Genomic DNA, 23,290 nt, shown 5'->3' on the forward strand with positions numbered 1-23,290 from the left:
AACCATCAAGAATCCTTCCATTAGTATAGTAGCACAGTATAGGGGCTCCATGGAGATTTGCATTTATTTATCAGAAACTGGGTCCCTCATAAACAATATATTACGTGTATGGAATTAAGTCCCAAGATGTCTGGACAGTTATGCATGGGTAACAATTTTTTCCCCCTACACATAGCACCAAGAAAACTTGCTGCCCCTCTTCTTGAAGGACTAAACAGCACAGTGTTAAAGATAAATTGGAATGAACCTGAAGAACTCAATGGGCCTTCTCCCATCTACCAGCTGGAAAGGATGGATTCATCTTTAGCTATATCGAGGGTAGAAGTAATGAAAGGAATCCGTTTCCCAGGAAATGGTTATTACAAATTCCCCAGTTCTGCTCTCCCTGCCAATACGTACTTTACAGGTAAATGAATTTAAATTACTTACAGAATGTTTAAATTGTACTCTGCATTTGTTTTACCATTTATTATCTTCTATATCATTTTTTATTGCTAGATCTGTAGCTTTTACTTTGAGTATTGTGATTGTTAGCTATGTAAAGACTACTTCAGTTGTGCTAAGTCTATCACTGAATGCATTCACTTGAAAGTTACAAATTCTAACAAAGAACCTGTAGAAAACTTTATCAGACATGGGATTTTGATTCCTTTGGACTCAGACACTGATCTATGGTGAGCACTGCTGCAGACATGATACATTTCTTAGTGGGAAGTACAAACAGGATTTTTATTTATTTTTCTGGGGTGAGATCTCTGCAGTGTATTCACTGTTGATTCTAAAGTGTGTTTCTTTCTCTGCTACCATTTAGTGCCCCAGTGGTGGTGTGAGAGCTGGTAGAAAAACTCTCTCTCCCTTGCTCCTGTTTTGGATTTCTCTAGTATTCTCAGAGTGATGGGACAAAATGTATCTGTGACTATGAACATCAGTGTTTTGGGTGTGTGGTGGGGGTAGGGGCTGGGTGAGGGGTGTTGCACCAATCTGACAAATTGACTGGTACCAATAGTTCTGCTGCCTACCATCAGCACTCTTTTTATCCTTGCTTCTGGCTTGGGCAAGTGAACTTTTCAGGTGGACAGCTTGTGAAAGATGCAGTGCTCTATTGAAATAATCTGCTTCTGCTAATCCCCTTCATTTTGTGGACCAGACAAGTGTATTTCCAGGGCATCAGTGAAAACTTGAGCTGCTTGGGAAATGTCTAGGCCAAGCTGATGATGTTTTCTGGGATGACAGCTCATGGTACCAATTGGCCTTCGTCGTTTTCACCGGATTCAAAGTGATCACTTTTCTCTGATTTCATGTTGACAGGCTGAATCATATCACTTTGCTCAATGCTAGTGTGTAAATTAAAAGTCTGGTATTCACTCATTTTGCTGACTTTTCTTAAGGTGCTTTAAGTACAGTGGTGATTCACGGGAGTTGTCTCTGACTGTGCATAGCAAGCCCAAAGCAACAGCCAGTGCACTCTCCTCAACAACTAAAGTGCTTGATGTTCATTCCCCTGTTATTAAAAGCCTGTAACCTCCCCTGTATGTTTAGTGAAAATCTTTTATTTGCTCATCCCATTGTTTCTCTGAACTGTTGTGGGCCAAACTGCATAGGGATCAAGGGTGCAGTTTTTCTTATTGGGCTATTGCTATCAGCTCTATCGCTCCAGTGGAGGGGGATATCCTCCACTATTAGTCTGAGGAGAGGCAAAGAGTGATAGATATCACTGAATCTCCCTCTATTTGTGCTCAGAAACCCTAGAGTGTTCCATTTCCCTTCCATGGGTGGGACAGCTAGCTGAGCTCATTAACGTAATCTGTTCTGTTGTCGTAACTTCGGTGCTACAAGCAAAGTGTTGTTTGACCATGGGGCAGTTTAGCCAGTGAGGTTGTTTGTACTATTGAAACTGAGGGCTAGGAGGAAGGAGAAGGTCTCTCTGGAGATGGCTCAAGCAGACTCTGGAAGGTATAGACAGAAGGGATGGGAGAAGATGTTAAAGTAAAATCCCCTTTAATTTGCCACTTTGTGGCTGCTTATGATACAGATAAATGTCATTTATCATCACTTGGGATTATAATCTTTCTTTAGAGATCAGCTATTAGTCATAGTATCTGAGGATGGGCTGGGACTGAAATATGGTAAGCAATTTGTCCAGACATCTACAGATAACGCCTGGTGATCAGGTTAAATCAGCTAGTGTGATACCCAGAAAAGTAGAGGTCATGTATCATGACAACTCAATAAATTATCCAGAAATAAAAATGTGGGTAGCTGTATATTCAGTCATCTGGATTCAGCACCCCCTCCAAAATATCACTGGGCGGGAGGGGCAGAGAAATTGAAGAACGAGACCATAAAAAGAAAGAAGTGAATGGAAGGTAAAAAATCCTTTTAAATTGTTTTCTTCACCTACTCCTTCCCTAAATCTTTCCCTTATGATGCACTGCTGAAGTCAGGCATTTGGCATACAGTGTATTCTTTAGATGGAATGGTTTCACTATACATACAGCTGTGTGCATTTTTGACACAAAAGTGTGCCAACTTGTACATGCCAGCCAGCAGACATATTGTGTGTGTGAATACTCACTGTTCCAGAAAAGACAGATCAGTTTATTTATTGATAATACATGTAGTTGTCCTCACTTCCTTCCCTGATCATTCTTATACTCTGAGGGGCAAGTAATAGGGGCAGATGTATTATCTGGGAAGTTTTCCAAATTCATCTTATAAAAAGAAGTTAGGCAATAAACATTGGCTGTACTAAGAAGCATCCTTCTGTCTGTAACAAAGCCTCCAGCTCCACAGTAAAATGTGTTCTGAGTATACGTTAGGTAAAGAGGAAGTCAGGTATAGAAGAAAATCACTTCTGCCACAGCTGTCCACGAGCAACTTGTCAGTTCCCAAAACTGTGAAGAATTTTCCTCTATACAGCTGCATGCTTAAGGCACCTGGAAAAAGACTTTTATGGAAAAGGCGGATTGAATTATTTTGAACACTCCTGCCCTACCCTGGAGGTAACAAAACATGTCCTAATTTATCTGCATTCTCCATATTCTTCAAAATGTTACTAGGTGCACTAATTGTTAGTAATTTTGCTTTAGGTGATGCTGTTTCAGGTCATGTCATTATCAATGTTGCCGGTACAGTTTCACTAGACTCTTTTGCAGTCTCTGAAGTGCTCAAAATATACTTTGTTCCATGAGACATACTTAACTGGGGAGGAGGTCAGTGAGGTGACTTCCATGATTATGGTTATGAGAACATCCAGCAATCTCCATCTGCAGAAGATGGAAGGATGGGAACTCCTTTCTGCCATAGATTTGTTGATGAAGCCAAGTGGTCAACTTATATGTTCCCTTTAAAACATTCCCTTGACTCTGGGTTCTGAGACTTGCTTAGAAGCTACTGTTTTTGTTAATGAGTTTTTACCAGTGTGTCCTTATGTTTAAAATTCTCTTTGGTAATAAAGAAAATGGGAGAAAAAACTACTGATATCTCTGTTAATTTTCCAGATGTGGATTTAGTGGCTGTTAGGAAGAGGGAATCAATTACAGTTTAAAATGTCTTGTTTGGAGAAAGTACTCTTTAGGGATAGTTTTTTCAAAGGGCCTTTCAAAATACCTGTTTGTGTGCATTAAAACTTACTTACAAGTCTAAGAGAGTTACTTGTGCTGGGAATTTGTGATTGCAAAGAAGGTGACTGTAGAGTACAGAGAGGGCATTTTCAGTCATCAAAAATTTGTCCTGTTGAATGTAGTTTACCAATTAGTTGTTTTGTCTGGCATATTTACAATGAGTATTCCTCATGTCTCTCTAATTTAAAGTCCTTAATCATCCAAAGTTATTGAAGAATCAGATTTAATATTTTCTTCTTCTCCCTCAACATACCTGTGAGTAATTAAGAGCGGTCATAACAGCAGCAAAGATGTTATTGTTGATGCTGATGTGTTTACTGCTTGAAAGGAGCCTCCAAATCTTTGATAGTGGGAGCATTTACAGTGGCTAGTCGCTTTATTTAGATTTTGTATTTTTTTTCATTGCTATATACAGTATGTTTAATACGGAGTCTGAACTTGCCCAGTGATTAGTATCCTTAGCGCAGACTGAGAAGAAGAGATTACACTGAAATTTATATTCACTGAGAGATACTTGTAGGCCTTGTGGAACAGGGTGCTCTGTCCCTGTTAAGTGGTAGGAGGACTGGAGCTAGCTATCCCCAGTTGCAGTTCTGGCACACATAAAGGTCTAGGGAATGGCATGGATAGTTGCAGGAAAAAAAGAAGTGGTCCTTGGGTGATAGTGTCTGGGGTGGCGGTGGAGGAACCCAAACAGGTTACTGCTTATTTAAGTAATTGGGACCCAGGAGCCTAGTACTGTAGGGTGGGTTAAGGCTCCCTCTCTCTCTCTGTCTACCAGGACAAGTTTTGGAAAAGAGGGCAGCATATATAACCTGCCTCTTCCCTCATAATGGAAAACATATTATCAGGAGAAGGACTGCTCACCTGCTGACCTCTCCCAGAGGAAAAAAGACTGAGGTGGTTTGAGGTGTCTTCCAGAGGTGAAGATGGTGGGAATATTGCACTCCAGCAGACACCCTATGCAGAAAGGGCTTTGTTATGAAGGTGTGGAGTTCTGTTTGTTTGAAAGACTTTGCTGCCAGTCCATGTAGAACTGGATGAGGCTAATTTAAAAAGATCATCTGGGAGAAGCCATCTTGAAGCAGGACACAGCCCCATGAAGGAGGGGGATCTCTGACCAGGGAAAGGCTTTCAGCTTGAAGGGTCATTGGAGACTATTTTTTAGACTTAATAAATTAGACTGCCAAGAAGGGGAGTATTGTTTTATGTACTTTGGGCTGCAAAAAAGTTATTGGGAGACCCAGGAGGCAAGTGATGGTGAAGTGCTTATGGAACACCTCATTCTATGAGACGGTGCTCTCTGAAGATGGCATCCTGCCATAGTCCTCATCATTCTAGTGTCTGAATACCTCAGAAGCATTAAACATGTATCTTCACAATGTCCCTGTGAAGTAGGGAAGGTACTGTCCCTGTTTTGTAGATGGGAGAACTGAGGCACAGTGAGATTAAGGCTGGGATTTTCAAAGATGCCTAAGGGAGTTAGGTTCAACAGTAGCTGGGTGTCTGACTCTGTTGTACTCCTTTGAAAATTGCAGCCTAAATGACATGCCTGTGATCAGACAGGACATCTGTGGCAGAGTTTGCATCTGTCAGGAGTCCTGGATGTTTGGGAGCATTACTGAGTTGGAAAGCCTTTAGGGTCTTGTAGGTGGAGTTGGGATTGATGGATTGAGTTCAGTGAGCCACAGCTGCCATTGGGCTCTATGAAGCCCAACCTGGAGCATTTAGGGAATATAAAGAGTGGTTAGGGCTGCTAGGAGTGACTCACCTGTCACACAAGATGGAAGTTGCCTCTCCAGTATTTTGATTTTGTCAAGTTCAGAAGACCTTTTTTTGGTTTTTCATTTTGGACCAGGAAGGGGCTTAGGGACTGTGTCTATTTTCAATCATGTGAGGACTTTAGTCCTTCCTAAATGGAGAAGCTTCAAAAACTGCAGTTGGGTAAACTGTTGAAGATATTACTGTGCTGTAAGGTCATTTCTAGGGAACAGATAAAAGAAAGTCTATGAGTCTTAGTCTATGAATTGATGAGAAAGAAACCTTGGTGGGGCAAGACAGTTTAGCAGGCCAAGCCAGAGCCCTGGACCTGAGGTTGGAACTCCACAGTGTAGGGCAGTTTGTAGTTCCCTTCTTTCTTACACTGGGAGACAATAGGTAGCATTTGTGCCCGGATATCCTGAGTGGCTTAACCACAAGATCATATTAGAATGCTCACACATAAAATATATATATGGTGGTGGTGGGGAAACACATACTAGGCAATATGTTAATGATGCTTTATTCCACCTCTGGAGACGTGTTTAATATTCATATTGGGCAGTGAAACTGGTTGATTTCATTTCTACTCTCTACTGGATGTGGATCCATAGAAAAACATGGTTATAAAATTCCAGTTCAGAAGTAGATGAGAACTGGAAATGAATGTGTACTGTATTTAGGCTGTGATGCAAAACATGACTGAGAAAAATGGTCACCATCTGTCAGACTATGATCCTATGGAAAATTTTTAAAACTTTTGCTATTCTTCTATTTAGTATCTTAAGTGGGGCATAGGGAGTTACCTATATAACCACCCACATATTGAATGAGAATATGCTTTACATTGGAACTGGAACTTTGAACAGAAACTGACAATTATGTCAAACTGTGTTGTGTTTTTTGTGATGCAGACAAATATTCTTTTAGAACCAGTGGAAAAAAACAGTAAACACATTTTATGTTTGATCTGAAATGAGATTGAAGCAATAGAGCAAATTCCATTCTGCACAGCAATAAATCTTGAACAAACATTTTGTAGTTATTACGAGAAACAAATATTTTCATTGATAAATGGAAAACAAAACACAACAACCCCCCCCAACTATTTCAGGCATCCCAGAAGAAAATTCTAGAATATATTATGATAAACTAGGACAGATGGTCACTTTACAAAGATGGCATTAAAAGTATTTTGGGGATTTCTGTCAAGAGGTGCTATGTGTTTTCAGACCCCGTTTAGAGACTAACAAATTTATTAGAGCATAAGCTTTCGTGAGCTACAGCTCACTTCATCGGATGCATTTTACGATGAAGTGAGCTGTAGCTCACGAAAGCTTATGCTCTAATAAATTTGTTAGTCTCTAAGGTGCCACGAGTACTCCTTTTCTTTTTGCAAATACAGACTAACACGGCTGCTACTCTGAAACCAGACCCCGTTTGATTCTTATGCCAAGCTCCTTGAGTTTTCTCTTCAGACTCAGTCTTGTCTTCACAAAAGAATCATTTTAACCCATGTTTTCCTCTTCATTTTACTTCCTTCCACTGAAGGTCTTGTGCCTCCCTGGGAAGTTGGTGGTCTCAGTGAAGAGCCATTTTTTCACTTTGCTGCCAGATAGCCACTCTCACAACCATTGCCTGGCCACTCCAGAAGAAAGACAGGAGGCAATGGATGTGATGTAAATTAGCCACAGTTTTATTCACATAAAATATGTGGGAGTATTGGGCAACAAATAGCAGCATGGTGCTGGAAGAAGGGGGATTGGTTCCGCAATGTTCCAGAAGTATGAGTTCCAAGCTCTTTTCCTTACCTCCTTTAATGGGGGTTATGAAGAGGAAGCTCTATCTCCCTATGGTATGAAATGCAGGAGCCCCAACCCCCCTTACCCATCTCTCTTAGGGATGCTTTCCTTCAAATCCTTTTCCAATTCATTTTATTAACTATATTCCTTCCATACCGACTACCCGTGCTAACCTGATCCTGGTACAAGATGGCCTCCTACTCTTCCGGTTAGCAGGAAGAACGATGCAGTGACTTTCTCCTGACCTGGCCCGAACTGCTTCCTGCCCTTCCTGTACATCCCCAGAAATTTTGCTCCTCTCCCCACCTCTTGTAAGAAGCTTTTTAAAGTGGCAATGCCACTTTTCTTCTAACTAGTCAGACAAAGAGCCCCTTGCGTGAAGGTTGCAGTCAGTAGATTTTAGCAAGAATTTAGTCCTTGAACTTAAAATGAATTCAGAGTTTCATCTGGAAAAAGACATTCCTTCCTTCCTTAGTAATCCCAAGAAGCCTAAAGATCAGGAGATGGGGGAGATGGATATAAAGAAAAAGGAGTGATCCAGCACAACAAAGGGAATTGTTCTGGTTTATGAACAAAACATCTTAAAACATTTTCTAACATGCACAACAGGGACTTATGCAGCAAATATTCTAAGCTGACAGTGACCTCGCCAGCGTTACAGGGGTAATATTTTCACTAAGAAGAACTGTTTTTGTTAGGCATAGACATACTTTCTATCAGCATCAAGCATCTGCTTTTTCTCTCTCTTCTATATTGTAAAAAGATTTATTGTAGCCAGTACAGAAATACCCCATTTCTCCACTTGTGTATGAATTCTCATATTTACCTCTTGTAGCATAATAGGTCAGCTATGCAGCTCAGGCTCTGGCACCCAGTTGCTTTTTTTTTATCCTTTCAAAGACTCCAGAGCCAAAATACATTATTGCTGGTATTCAGTGACATTCTGCACTGGAAGGTTTAAAATTTATTTTGCTGTCTTTGCATGAAAAGTTTTAGGGTAGGCAGTAACTACAAGAGCACAAGGTTGGAAAGCAATATATTTTGGTCCTGATCCTGTAACTGACTCTGTGCAGAAAGAATCCTGTTCCCATGTAGATCTTTGGTATCTGGCTGTATGGAGCCAGTTGCAGGATCAGGAACTCATTTTCTCTGCTAATTTGTGCTAATAGCCAACATACCAATTTTGATTCATGAACTTCCAGCTCTACATCTCCTGTTTTTAACCATACTCATTTCAACCCACTCTTTGAATTATATCAACTTGGCCATTTTGTTTAGACTAATTCAGTTATTCTGTCTCCCTTTTGTACCTTTTCCCATCAACATTTGTTGTTACAGATTATTGTAACATCTTGTGAACTTTTACATATTTTTTTTACAGTTGAGTTCACAATTTGGATAAATTTTCAGGCCCAGTTGTTGCATGTCCTCCACCCTCTTAAATCTTTCCTCAGAAAAACAGAATACCGCTATGCACGTTGCCCAAGAAATAGTTTTACCTTTAGTTTTATTTGTCCCAGTCTTCAATAACAGCAGGACAAATTGTGACATAAAATACATGGTAGAAAAACCATCAAAGATATTCCTGAACAGAACTGATCAGTTCAAGAAATCTTTCTTAATCATAATATATTTTCATTTGAAATGCCTGTGCATGAAGATATTAGTCTTCTATAGTATGATGGATAAAATGCTGAATTACTGAAGCATATGCAACAGCAGAAAAATCTGTTTTCCAAAGGGATTCAAAATGCATTCAAGATACTTCATGACAAGCTTAGTAGAACACAGGGCACCACAGAAGAAATCTGCAAGGATGTTACCTGGTCCTCCATCAACATCTTCATTAAGTGATACAGGCTTGGTCTATTTTGATGTGCAGAAGCAGATTTTGGCAGCAAGTATTCCATATGGCGGTACCTAAGTTACTGACTTCATCATTTTCTGTGAGACCGGGAAAACCTATAATTGCTTATCTCACTGTCTATAATTTCTCCTTACTGCTTGCTGTATTCCACTAGTGCCATGTTGAGACAGTGACAAAAACAACATGTAGAACAGATACATTTTTCAAAGTTTTCCATGTTACCACTTTAACTTTTGTTTTGGCCCTAAGAGATTTTTCTAAACTTCAAAACCAACGCTGCAAGATTGAATATAACTGAAGTTAACACTATTTGGTGGCCCGCTAGCAAAGAATCCAGGATGCTGAATATTTTTGTAATTATGGACACATGTAAATTACTCTTGTACGTTTCAAAGTAAGAATGGAGTAGACTGGCGGAGCATGACCTCAGACATATACTAAGGTAGTATGGTTTGTCTAAGTTTAGGCCTTATTAGACACTAACTTCCTGCTGTTTTGTCTGAGATAGCTGAGCTTTTACATTTTCAGCAAGATCAGAAAGCAACAACTAGGACATTTTAATAGTCTTGGCTTCAGTCCTTTCTATCTTGTGTATCTGGTATAGTTGTGCTATTTGCTGCATCTTTTTGGAGAAGACTGACTGGCCTAATTTGATATGTGAGGAACATGCTAATCTCGCTCCCATCCTCCAAGACCTTCCTTAATTCTGGAAGGCTTATAAACACCAGCCTCACCCTCCCCTTCAAAGTGTCAACCAAAAAGATATAAAACAGTCATTTAACTATCACAAGGTGTGCTAATCAGAACTGTTCAGTCATTCAGCTGGAGCCATGCTGACAAGGCTCCTGTAGCTTACAGGAAGGTACCCAGCACAGTGTGAAAGGACATGGAAAGGTATGCAACCAGGTGCTGTATTATCTTTCTGTGAGGAGTTGTGAGGGACTGGCTGAGGGTGTGATCCCTTCCTCCTACCCACAGTAAACCATAGACTCTATGGAGAGCTCTCAACAAGGTCAAGGGGCAGGGAAGAATGATGCCCTGGAGGCATGTGAGATTCTTTCCATATGGAATGGGAGATCCATACATGGAGGTTCTCACATGGATCTCTGGGCCATGTTTGGCCCCATACTATATTTAGCACATTGTTCCTCTACATTGTTATCCAATAATGTGAAATGTAGTAATGATAGTTCTGAGAGGCTAAAACATTTATTTTGCTGACTCTGATCCTTTTAAATGCTGTCTGCTTTTAAGCTGCTTTTAAGATGTGGTTTCCTCATTCCCAGATTTTGACTTTTGAATAGAACTGGTCCAGATGGAACTACTGAACAAAGTGTTGAATAGACATGTATGGAAAGACATGCATTGATTATAATTGTGTTGTGAATATCACCAGGAAATGTTCATATGAATATTATCAGTATGTATTTCAGCTTCTAATTGATCCTCCAGAGAGATCAAATTAATACCACGTCTAAGTTTGATAGGCTTTATGAATTGAGTGTCTGCTAACAGAGTAAAGAAATTAAAGGATTAAAATTGTGTGCTTGTTAGGAATCAGTATCTAAGGTCTAAAATCAATCAGCTCATAGACTGAACAATGCCATTGTGTCAAAGCGATCATTCAGGATTAGACTGATAATTTGGTAGGGAAAATTGCTGTATATATTACATACACAAATTCAAAAACCAAAACCTACCACCTATGTGAAAAAAAATTAAGATTGCAGAATAAAATACTTAAGTTATGAAATGCCGGAATAATGTTGCCCATGCAACCTTAATTCAGACACATTTTGCATATGCTATATCATAATTTTTAATGATATAATGACATGCTATTTTTTCTACATGACCTGTACCTCATTCAGTGCAGAGGAAGGACCATGCTCACTGAGTGGGTAGCTAATTATTTTTATTGTCCTTATTCAATGTATGGCCCTATGTTTTATTTACTGCATACCACCTCTGCCATTTAACCTAACAGAGTAACTGATAGCAGCAGTAGATTGTCCAAGACTAAGCAAACCCATTTTTTTCAATCTTCCCTGATAGGTCATGTTTTCTAGACCTTTAATCACTTTTGGTGCTCTTCTCTGGACCTTCTCCAATTTGTCCACATCTTTCCTGAAATGTGGCACCCAGAACTGGACACCATATTCCAGTTGAGGCCTAATCAGCATGGAGTAGAGTAGAAGAATTACTTCTCATGTCATGCTTACAAAACACCTGCTAATACATCCCAGAATGATGTTTGCTTTTTTGAAACAGTGTTACACTATTGACTCATATTTAGACTGTGATCCACTGTGACTCCCAGATCCCTTTTTCCAGTACTCCTTCCTAGCCAATCATTTCCCATTTTGTATGTGTGCAACTGATTGTTCCTTCGTAAGTGGAGTGCTTTGCATTTGTCCTTTTTGAATTTCATCAATGTGAGACAGTATCAAAAGCCTTACTAAAGTCAAATGTACCACATCTACTGCTTCCCCACATCCACAAGGCTTGTTACCCTGTCAAAGAAAGCTGTTGGTTCGTTTGACATGATTTGTTCTTGACAAATCCATGCTGTTACTTATCACCTTATTATCTTCTAGGTGTTTGCAAATGGATTGCTTAATTATTTGCTCCCTTATCTTTCTGGGTACTGAAGTTAAGCTGACTGGTCTATCAGGCAGCTCCCTGAGTATTCTAGCATGTATTTCATCATGCAGTGGTGATTTGAAGACATCTAACTTGTCTAAGTAATTTTTAACTTGTTCTTTCCCTATTTTAGCCTCTGATCCTACCGCATTATCACTGGCATTCACTGTGCTAGATATGCAATTGCTACTAACCTTTTTGGTAAAAACTGAAACAAAAAAGTCATTTAGCACTTCTACCATTTCCATATTTTCTGTTATTGTTTCCCCTCCCCACCCTGTTCTTAGTCTTCCTCTTGCTTCTACTGTATTTGTAGAATGTGTTCTTGTTATCCTTTATGTCTCTAGCTAATTTAATCTTGCTTTGTGCCTTGGCTTTTCTAATTTTGTCGCTATATACTTGTGTTATTTGTTCATATTCATCCTTTGTAATTGACCTAGTTTCCACTTCGTGCAGGACTCTTTTTTTTGAGTTTCAGATAATTGAAGATCTCCTGGTTAAGTCAGGATGGTCTCTTGACATACTTTCTGTCTTTCCTTTGCAGTAGGATAGTTTGCTCCTGTGCCCTTAATAATGTCTCTTTGAAAACCTGCCAACTCTCTCATTCTGTTTTTCCTCTCAGACTTGCTTTTCAAGGGATCTTACCTGTCAACTCCCTGAGTTTGCTAAAGTTTGTTTTTGATATCCATTATCTATATTATGCTGTTTTCCTCCTACTGTTTCTAAGAACCATGAACTCTATCATTTCATGATCACTTTCACGTAAGCTGCCTTCCACTTTCAAATTCTCAACCAGTTCTTCTTTATTTGTCAAAATCAAATCTAGAACAGCCTCTCCTTGGTAACTTTTTCCACCTTTTGAAATACAAAATTCTCTCCAATACATTCCAATAAGTGCTGGATAATCTGTGCCCTTCTGTATTATTTTTCCAACAGATGTCTGGGTAGTTGAAGTACCCCATCACCACCAAGTCCTGTGCTTTTGATGATTTTGTTAGTTGTTTAAAAAAAACTCATCCACCTCTTCTTCCTGGTTAGGTGGTCTGTAGTAGATCCCTACTATGACATCACCTTTGTTTTTTACCCCTTTTATGCTTACCCAGAGACTTTCAACAAGTTTGTCTCTCCTATTTCCATCTCAATCTCAGTTCAAGTGTATACATTTTTAATACGTAAGGCAATAACTCCTCCCTTTTCCCCTATCTGTCCTTCCTGAGCAAGCTGTGCCCTTCCAGTCATGCATATTATCTCACCAACTTGTGATGCCAACTGTGTCATAATTGTGTTTATTAACTAGCATTTCAAATTCTTCCTGTTTATTCCCCATACTTCTCAAATTAGTAAACAGATATCCAAGATACTAATTTGATTTCCTTCCTATGTTCTCTCTGTTTTTCTCTCCCTTATCCCTGCTATAATAGCCCATGCTCCACCCAGATTCTAACCCTTCTCCCAGGTCTTCATGTTTTGGACTTACCTGTGGGCTTTTGGCACCTTAGAGACTAACAAATTTATTAGAGCATAAGCTTTCGTGAGCTACAGCTCACTTCATCGGATGCATTTGGTGGAAAAAACAGAAGGGAGATTGATATACACACACAGAGAACACGAAACAATGGGTTTATCATACACACTGTAAGGAGAGTGATCACTTAAGATAAGCCGTCACCAGCAGCAGGGGGGGGAAAGGAGGAAAACCTTTCATGGTGACAAGCAAGGTAGGCTATTTCCAGCAGTTAACAAGAATATCTGAGGAACAGTGGGGGGGTGGGGTTGGGGTTGGGTGGGGGGGAGAAATAACATGGGGAAATAGTTTTACTTTGTGTAATGACTCATCCGTTCCCAGTCTCTATTCAAGCCTAAGTTAATTGTATCCAGTTTGCAAATTAATTCCAATTCAGCAGTCTCTCGGAGTCTGTTTTTGAAGCTTTTTTGTTGAAGGATAGCCACTCTTAGGTCTGTAATCGAGTGACCAGAGAGATTGAAGTGTTCTCCAACTGGTTTTTTAATGTTATAATTCTTGACGTCTGATTTGTGTCCATTCATTCTTTTATGTAGAGACTGTCCAGTTTGACCAATGTACATGGCAGAGGGGCATTGCTGGCACACGATGGCATATATCACATTGGTAGATGCGCAGGTGAACGAGCCTCTGATAGTGTGGCTGATGTGATTAGGCCCTATGATAGTGTCCTCTGAATAGATATGTGGACAGAGTTGGCAACTGGCTTTGTTGCAAGGATAGGTTCCTGGGTTGGTGGTTCTGTTGTGTGGTGTGTGGTTGCTGGTGAATATTTGTTTCAGATTGGGGGGCTGTCTGTAAGCAAGGACTGGCCTGTCTCCCAAGATCTGTGAGAGTGATGGGTCATCCTTCAGGATAGGTTGTAGATCCTTGATGATGCGTTGGAGAGGTTGTAGTTGGGGGCTGAAGATGATGGCTAGTGGCGTTCTGTTCTTTTCTTTGTTGGGCCTGTCCTGTAGTAGGTGACTTCTGGGTACTCTTCTGGCTCTGTCAATCTGTTTCTTCACTTCAGCAGGTGGGTATTGTAGTTGTAGGAATGCATGATAGAGATCTTGTAGGTGTTTGTCTCTGTCTGAGGGGTTGGAGCAAATGCAGTTATATCGTAGAGCTTGGCTGTAGATAATGGATCGTGTGGTATGATCTGGATAAAAGCTAGAGGCATGTAGGTAGGAATAGCGGTCAGTAGGTTTCCGATATAGGATGGTGTTTATGTAACCATCGCTTATTAGCACCGTAGTGTCCAGGAAGTGGATCTCTTGTGTGGACTGGTCCAGGCTGAGGCTCGTTCACCTGCGCATCTACCAATGTGATATATGCCATCATGTGCCAGCAATGCCCCTCTGCCATGTACATTGGTCAAACTGGACAGTCTCTACGTAAAAGAATGAATGGACACAAATCAGACGTCAAGAATTATAACATTCAAAAACCAGTTGGAGAACACTTCAATCTCTCTGGTCACTCGATTACAGACCTAAGAGTGGCTATCCTTCAACAAAAAAGCTTCAAAAACAGACTCCAACGAGAGACTGCTGAATTGGAATTAATTTGCAAACTGGATACAATTAACTTAGGCTTGAATAGAGACTGGGAATGGATGAGTCATTACACAAAGTAAAATTATTTCCCCATGTTATTTCTCCCCTCTACCCCCCCCCCCCCCGCACTGTTCCTCAGATATTCTTGTTAACTGCTGGAAATAGCCTACCTTGCTTGTCACCATGAAAGATTTTCCTCCTTCCCCCCCCCCCCGCTGCTGGTGATGGCTTACCTTAAGTGATCACTCTCCTTACAGTGTGTATGATAAACCCATTGTTTCATGTTCTCTGTGTGTGTATATCAATCTCCCCTCTGTTTTTTCCACCAAATGCATCCGATGAAGTGAGCTGTAGCTCACGAAAGCTTATGCTCTAATAAATTTGTTAGTCTCTAAGGTGCCACAAGTACTCCTTTTCTTTTTGCCAATACAGACTAACACGGCTGCTACTCTGAAACCTGTGGGCTTTTGTCACTTCAACCCATTGAACCTAGTGTTAAGCTCTCCTCACTAAGTTAGCCAAGTATGCTCTTCCCTTTTCTCGGTAAGTGGACTCCAGCTTTGCTTATTAGTTCTTCCCAGAACAGCATCTCATGGTCAAGGAAGCCAAAGCCTTTCTGTTGACACCATCTTCACAGCTACGTATTCATCTCCAGAGTGCATCTGTCTGTGCCTGGACCCCTACCTGACTGGAAGGATCAAAGAGAACACCACCTGCAAACCCAACTCCTGGACCTTTACTCCCAAAGCCCTCTAGTCGCTTCTGATCTGCTCAGGGTCATACCTCACGGAATCATTAGTGCCCACATGGATGAGTAGCCTGGGGTAGTAGTCAGAGGGCTGGATGATCCTCGACAATTCCTCTGTAACATCTCTGATATGGGCATCTGGCAGGAAGCACACCTCCCATCAGGACAAAAGATGGGTGCCTCTGTCCCCCACAGAGAGTCACCAACTACCACTCCCCTACATTTCCTCCTGGGGGCGGTGGCTGTGATCCTCCAAGCCTCGGGGGGTACGTGGCTTATTGTCCACCTTTTGAGGCTGATTCCTCATTGCCAGGGCAAAGTAGCAATTCTTCATCACTGTCGTGGGTGGGTTGGGAATAAGGATGGAGCATTGCCTGCTACTAGAAGTAACTAGTAGCCAGTGTCCTCTCTGTGACGCAGTCATCTCCTACCTATGTGGAAAGAAAGAAGTCCTCTCTAGCTGGATAGCTTCGTTAGCCTTGGACGTCTTCATATGAATATGCTCAATGGGCATATGAATATCCTTGTGGGCATTCCTCAAGCCACCTCCTCCTGTAATTCTTCCACCTGCTGCCTGAGAGATTCCACCAGCAGACACTTTTCACACTGAATGGTCCCCCCGCCCCCCAAGTCTGGCTTTCTGAGAATGGGAAATGCAGGCCACAGTCTCTGCAAATCCACACCAGCTTTTGAGTAGAGGCATCCATGGTCAGGTTCTCTGTCTGGATACAAGTGCAGTTGGAGGAGACAGGACAGTGTTAGCAATGGTGATGCAGCCCTTTCCCAACCACAGCGATTATATTACGACTCCCTCTTATGAACTCCCCTGTTTGCTAGCTCCCCTTGGTCGTCTAGCCTCTGGCTTTTAAGGCCTTTTCTCCCAGATCAATCCTTCCCCATCATTAATCACACAGGGGAGGGTGATCACAAGGTTGATCAAAGATTATCAGGAATGATCCAGGGAACAAAGGTGCAAACAGTCGCCAAACACACAATCCCAACTGAGCCTGTAACTTTAAGTAACCTGAAAGAGAGAGAAAAATTCAAACAGCCAAAAACCAAGCAGCCAAACAAGCTCATTCACATCTTGTTTATTCAACAGGAAGATCGCCTTCTTTCCTTCTCAAACTCCCCTGTTTGAATTCCCCTGTTCACTAGCTCAGTATTTCAGTCAGGATCCCTCCCCAGTCCAAAGTTGTTTCCTTTGTTCTTCAGGTGTTGTGGATGCCATGGGTAGAGAGAAAGGGAGGAATAATTTAGGGCATGTGCTCTCCCTTCTGATAGCTCTTTCTTTGAGAAGCATCTTCAGCTGGGGTTCAGGAGACAGAAGGTCTGTGTGGACAGGAACCCCAAGCTGTAGATTTTTCACCCACACACTCTTTCCTGCCAAAGAGTGGCATTTAACCAGGTGATGGTCTATTTGATTTAGTTGACACCTGGCTGACGCGTCAGCTTTTTGTCTCAGGCCTTTTGTCTCAGGATCTGGTTTGTGGCTGCTCCCTAGACTTTGAACATGTCTTAGTAATACCACACAGAGGAATCTTATAACTTTATATACAATGTTGCCACACATTTTACCAGGATAATCATGATCAGCAAATTGAGTTTTGAAATGACACCTCACAAGGCATTCTTTGTACAAAATTTATCATCCCATGAAAGGGATGAACAGGGGTACAGACCATCAGGGAGTCTTTCAAGGAACAAGAAGCTAAAGCTGATGAAGAAGTGAAACCAAAAATTAATATCTCCTTATTGTCACCATATGAGGCTGTAATGCCTCCCCCACCTTCTGATAATTTCAAACTATTTTAGGACCTTATGAAAAACATCCCCTTAGAGGAGGTTTAGGAATGTCAGCAAAAGCTTTTTAGACATTCTTCCCATGACAGCTTCTGGTCAACTGGCCTTGCAGGTGAATGAGGTTCTACTTGAACTTGTTAAGACCATCTGCCAGCCCTAAGTCACCATACTGCCTGCATGTGAAAGATGAAACAAAAAGTATTATGTTCCAACAAAAAACTCTGAATTTTTGTTTACCCATCCTTCTCCTGGTTCTTTGCTTGTTGATGCCATCAACAAGAGTGGCAGGCAATATCATTCAAAAACAACATTTTCCCAGAAAGATCAAAAATGTTTATAGTTCTATGGTCACAAGGGTTATTCCTCTGCAATGCTGCAGCTTAGCATTGCAAATTACCAAACACTGATTGCAAAATATAATCACATGTACTGCAGCAAATTTAATTTATTTGTTTGAACATTCAGAACAATTTCATTGGGGAAGGACAGCTCCTAACAATGACTTAGTTACAAGCTTCCCTAGATGATAGCCTAGACTGTTTGTACAACTGTTGTCATATGTCAAGCATCTTGGCTGCAATCCTCAGGATTCCCCAGTGAGGTCCAAGGCATAGTAGAAGATCTTCCTTTTGATGGTCTTAAGCTCTTCATCAAGTGAATTGGTGGGTCCTTGCACTGGTCTCTTGGGATTGATACACATTCAAACAAAAAAAATATTGATTGCAGAGATCCAGGCCAGGCCAATTCTCTAACTCCCATAGGTCTGCTGAACCAGGCAAGAAGAGACCGAGGCTTCAGAAAAGGAAGCAGTCTGCCACATCCACTACTGCCACCTAGATTTCCTAATTATTAAAACATCAATTTTGATGTTTTGATTGACGGTTCAGAATAGTCCCATCATCAGAATCTACTGTTGCCATACTCTATATGCTTCCTCCTACCTTTTGGAGACCATTTCTCCTGCTTTCAACCTTCATGACAACAGATTGTGTTCAACCAATGGATGTTGGATATTAAAACATCAGGTAATTTGTGTATACATAATAGCCAATAGGGATTTAGTCAAATAATTTTTTTGCGCTTTCTGTTTATTAAGGCAGCAAAAAGGTCCACTTCTGAGAAATCCCATATTAAAAAAAGTCTGCTGATTGTCTGGTTTCCACTTGTAATCCTATTCAGAAGGTCTCCCAGACTTTCTTTTGTGGACAGGTCTGAAGGTTTCACTGTTCCGACCCAAATACTTTCAAATGAGTTTCCAGGTGTTTCCTCTCTTAGTATGAGGCTGTTAATATTCAACCACCTCCTAAAATAATAGCCCAGTCTACAGGATCTGTCTACCTTCATGAAGTGGACCTTTTTGCTGCCACCATCCATAGAAAGTGCAATACATAATATTAAAAAATTACAAATTGCAGAACTTTGCAGAGCTGTTGTTTGAACTTCCATTCATATCTTTTCCAAACATTGCACTTTGGTACATGCCTCCAGAGCAGGCATGGCTCTTGGGACTGCAGTTCTGTCATTAGTCTTATACCCCTCTCTGAAGCTTTCACCTCCATGAAGGGAAACTGCTTGGTTGTCACCTCAAGTGGAGCACCCATAGGGATATTACTCTAAGAAGGAGGAGCAGTTGCTTACTTTGTACAGTAACTGAAGTTGTTCAAGATGTTTGTCCCTCTCAGAGCTCCACTATCCGCTTGTTTTCCTCCCTGCTTCCAACACTTGTCTCAGAAGACTTTGCAGTACAGAAAGAACTGACGGCAATTTACTTGTGTGGCTAAATATATCTTTGGTACGGGACATGAGGTGGTTTAGAGTGCATGTATAGACCAAACTACTACCAAGACTCTCCAATCAAAGGTGCATGGGGCACATGTTCACCTGAAATGGAACACCCACAGGGACAAACATCTCGCCCTCCAGTGCTGTACAAAATAAATAACCTCTCCTTGTCATATAATAATCCACAGTGGGGAAGTTCCTTCTATATCTCTGAGTATCAGCAAGCTTTTTAATAAATGAACATTCCCTCAAACTCGGAAAAAATTGCTACATTTTAATTTGACTAAATCCCTATTAGCTATTATGTGAACACAAATTATTCAAAGATTATAATAAAGCTATATCTCTTGATAGGTACCTCAGAAAACAAGAACAAAATAATGTTTTTGACAATAAGAATGACATGCTATCTCAACAAATAGCCTGTTAATATATTTTTTCTGGGTAAGTACAGTGTTCTTGCTAGGCTGAACAGAAAGTAAAAATAGAACATTTATTTTAATAGATACTCGTGATTAGGGATCTCAGCTTTTGAAGTGTTACCTGATTATCGTACCATACTAGGCTGTGTTTTCAAGCAATGAAAATAAATACAAGCCTCCACAAATAATTGCCATTCAAGTATATAGACATTTTCAGAATGAAATAACATGTATATTTTTGTTTCTGAATTCCCATCTCCTTTCAAGTTACTCATGCTTTCTGTGAAATGCATTGGAATTGATACACCATCTCTGAGTCTAAATGTACACTGACAAAATTATTGTTCCCTTAGATAACAATGCAGAGTAATAACTGTGAATTCAGAGTGCTACTATTATCATAACTATTAGAATGAAAACATAAGCTCTGCCAAGCAATGTTGTTCATATAATAGCAATTTAAGTTGGATGGCAGAAATCTCATATCCCAAATTATTTGAGGATTTATTGATCTCTGCAATTTTATTTTGATTATGGCATAAATAATCTTTTTATCACCCTCCCCCCCAAAAGTTAGGATATTTTTTTCTGAAGTACTTTAAAATTAGTTTTATGCCATCTATTTGCACCTGCAATGATGTTTGTTTGAAGTTTGTTAGAACTGTGCTTACTGACCTAAGATCCATATTACCTTAAGATTAATTGAGAACATAAATGGAGAAGCTGACAACCTGGAACCTTGACTTCTTAAAATTGCTGACCCAATTACTGCTAAACCCTTTGCTGACATGTTAATATGTCTCTTTAAACTGGTAAATTACCACCATTTGGGGTTGTCCTGGAGTTAGTCCATTGGATAAAGGAAGATGTAAGTTTAATTTAAATAATTATTGACCTGTTTTGACCTGTTCATTTCACTTGCACTGCTCTTCTCAAGGTAAGCAATTATATTTTATAGCATGGTAATCAATGTACAGGGACTATCTTTATTGATTTAACTAAGGCCTTTGATCTGGTAATCACCAACTATTGCTATCTAGATTGGCCTCAACTATATTAGGTACATCCACAGTTCTCTGATTTTTAAAATGAACAAAATCAAGAAATTGTATTTAACAGTGTTAACTTAAGTTAAAGATTTGAGGAAGCCCTTACAAGAAATTTTGAAGTCCTCATCAATAATTCTAAACAATTATTTTATGCAGTAGACACAAACATTACAGTTTTACAGTAATATTTTTGGGGTCTGGAAAGTGAACTACTTTTTCACCTAGTGTGAGACTTTTTACTAGTCCTCCCTAAGCATGTCATTCAGTGAATAAACAGATGGCTTTGGTGTCTATAGCTGGCATTCGAGCACATTTCACACATGCCAAATTTATAAGCAAAAAAGAATAAGAATCCATTGCTTTAAATATTCACACTCTCACATAAACAAGCACACCATAATACTTTTGTGTGGTATTAGGGTTTAAGAAACCCTGTTTATTATTTTGTACTCCATATTTACATGGCTCTGTGCTCCTGGATTCTGACTTGGAATGTAGGCAGAAGTGCAATCTTATAAGGAAAACAGTTTTTATGGTATTTCCATTCCTAACCGAAAACTCCCAAGGAAACATAATCTCTTAAGGATCTCACACCAATTCTGCAGCCCATAAAAGTCCAAGCGATCTTAAGAAGTGTTTGGCATCTATCATGCTCAAGTGGTGCCCATTTGTGGGGTCTCAGAGCACCTCTCAATAAACTCATAACAGTCCAATAATTTTAATTTTTTCCTTCTCTCATTCTCTCCTCCTGTACCTTTTCTCTTTCTCTCTTCCTTCTTGCCTTTGCCTCTTTTTTATCTTGTTTCTGTTCCTCCTCCTCCTTTGTTTTGATTTGTCTCTCTTGGAGGGCTGAGGTGAGTGATTTTTTTCACTTTGCTTAGAAAGCTGAGAGGTTTGTGGTCATTATGATCTCCTCTTCTAATGAGTTCCATATCCTATGTTCTGTTTGCCAAGAAAGCTTAGTCTCCTATTCTGATGAGCCTCACCCTGGAGATTGACAGCAGCTGTTGGGAGAGGTCATCAACATAATGAGAAGGGCGCTCTCTGAGAGATCCTGAGTAAGTTTCATGGGTAGTCTTGCAGGTTAGTACCGAGACCTTAAATTTGACTCTGTATTCTATGGAGAATCAGTGTATTGAGCAGAGCACTGGAGTGATGTGTTCTTGGCATTTAATGTTAATGAGGAGAATGGGCTGCTGCATTCTGGACTAGCTGACCTTTTCAAAAGAATTTATCTTTTAAGTAGTGAGTTGCAATAGTTTAGCTTGGAGGTCATCAAGGTGTGGATCACTATGACCAGTGCATGTTTGATAAGAAAGGGTATAGTCTTCTGATTAGTCGTAGATGGTAGAAAGCAGTTTTGTGGCCATTGCCAACTAGGTGTCCAGCAGAAGTGAAATTAATGAAACCTATGAACTTGTTGATGGTCAATCACTAAATGTGATAATACAGTGGAACTAGCTAAGGCTATCATTGCTCCTTCTTAGTTTCTAAATTTTGTGGTCTATAGTTCTGCTCTTATTTTCAATAAGACTCGTACACTGGATCACAGATTTGTTTTAGATATGAATCCTAGTATTCCCCAATATCTTGTTCTTGATGACCATAGTGTGATTGCTTGTTTAAAAGGCATCTTGTTTTTTCAGTCCACGTTTGTACCCTTCTGAGGGGTTGCTTCCGTTATTTACTTGAATGACTCTTCTATTAAGTCTATCTAGTAGCACTGTCTCTTTGTAATATCCAATATTGTTAATAGCTTTAATTGCGCATGCACTGAGTACTGCAAATCACTTAATCTCAGTCTTTGTTATTCAGTCAAGAACCTGATTGTCTTTTAAGACTGGCAAGGATCCCACTTCTCCAGGCAGCTATTGTCCTGTATCTTTAACAAATCAACTTTTCATGATAATGAAAAGAGTGGTACAATCAAAGCTTTTATGGTGGATTTTAAAGGAAGGGACTATAGAACCTACCCAAATGGCATATAAGCCCTTGCATTCATTTGTGGATATATTGGTGGCCTGCCATCAGCCTATTAGTGATGATTTCAAAAAAAAAAAAGACAAGAAAAGCCACTACAGTCACAAATAGGAGTCTTTTGGGATCCCAGTATAGCATATGACAGACTTTGGCATGATAAGCTCCTAGTGAAACTCAATGAAACAGAAATCTGTGGTAAAATGTACCTCTCAATAAGAGATTTCCTATAGCAGGGTCTCTCAAAGTTCATTACACTGTGACCTCTTTCTGACAACAAAAATTACTACACGACCCCAGAAGGGGGAACAGAAGCCTGAGCCAGCTCAAGCCCTGTTGCCCTGTGAGGATGGGGAACAAAGCCCAAACCCCACCGCTCTGGGTGGGAGGGCCAAAACTGAAGCCCAAGGGCTTCAGCCTGAAGTAGGGGGGCTGTAACCTGAGCCCTGCCACCCAGGGTTCCCGACCCACAGTTTGAGAACCGCTGTCGTATAGTATCAGAAAAAAGCAGTAAGGCTGAATGGTACTATTTCAAAGACAAAGCCACAGAAAATGGGAGTTCCCGAAGGTTCATTTTTAAGTCCTCTTAATTTTCTGCTGTATTCCTCTGAACACTCGGGCGTCTTGAAGTCATCTGTATACACAATGCAGATGATATTGCACTTCACATCACAGGTCATGAAATGGATGTATTGGAGAATAAATTGAATGAGGACTTGGAAATTATAACTAGGTGAGAAAAGGAGCATAAATTCC

At 40.3% G+C, this 23,290-nt stretch overlaps 1 protein-coding gene across 1 annotated transcript in view; it reads left to right on the plus strand.

Annotated features, from left to right (window-relative positions):
- Positions 1–23,290, plus strand: part of USH2A (usherin) — a 590,403-nt gene that overhangs the window by 141,992 nt on the left and 425,121 nt on the right. The window contains 1 exon segment of the mRNA XM_038396580.2: positions 176–406. Within this exon segment, the coding sequence (XP_038252508.1) occupies positions 176–406 (231 nt within the window).

This window comes from Dermochelys coriacea, chromosome 3 (genome assembly GCF_009764565.3).
Source record: "Dermochelys coriacea isolate rDerCor1 chromosome 3, rDerCor1.pri.v4, whole genome shotgun sequence".
NCBI lineage: Eukaryota > Metazoa > Chordata > Testudines > Dermochelyidae > Dermochelys > Dermochelys coriacea.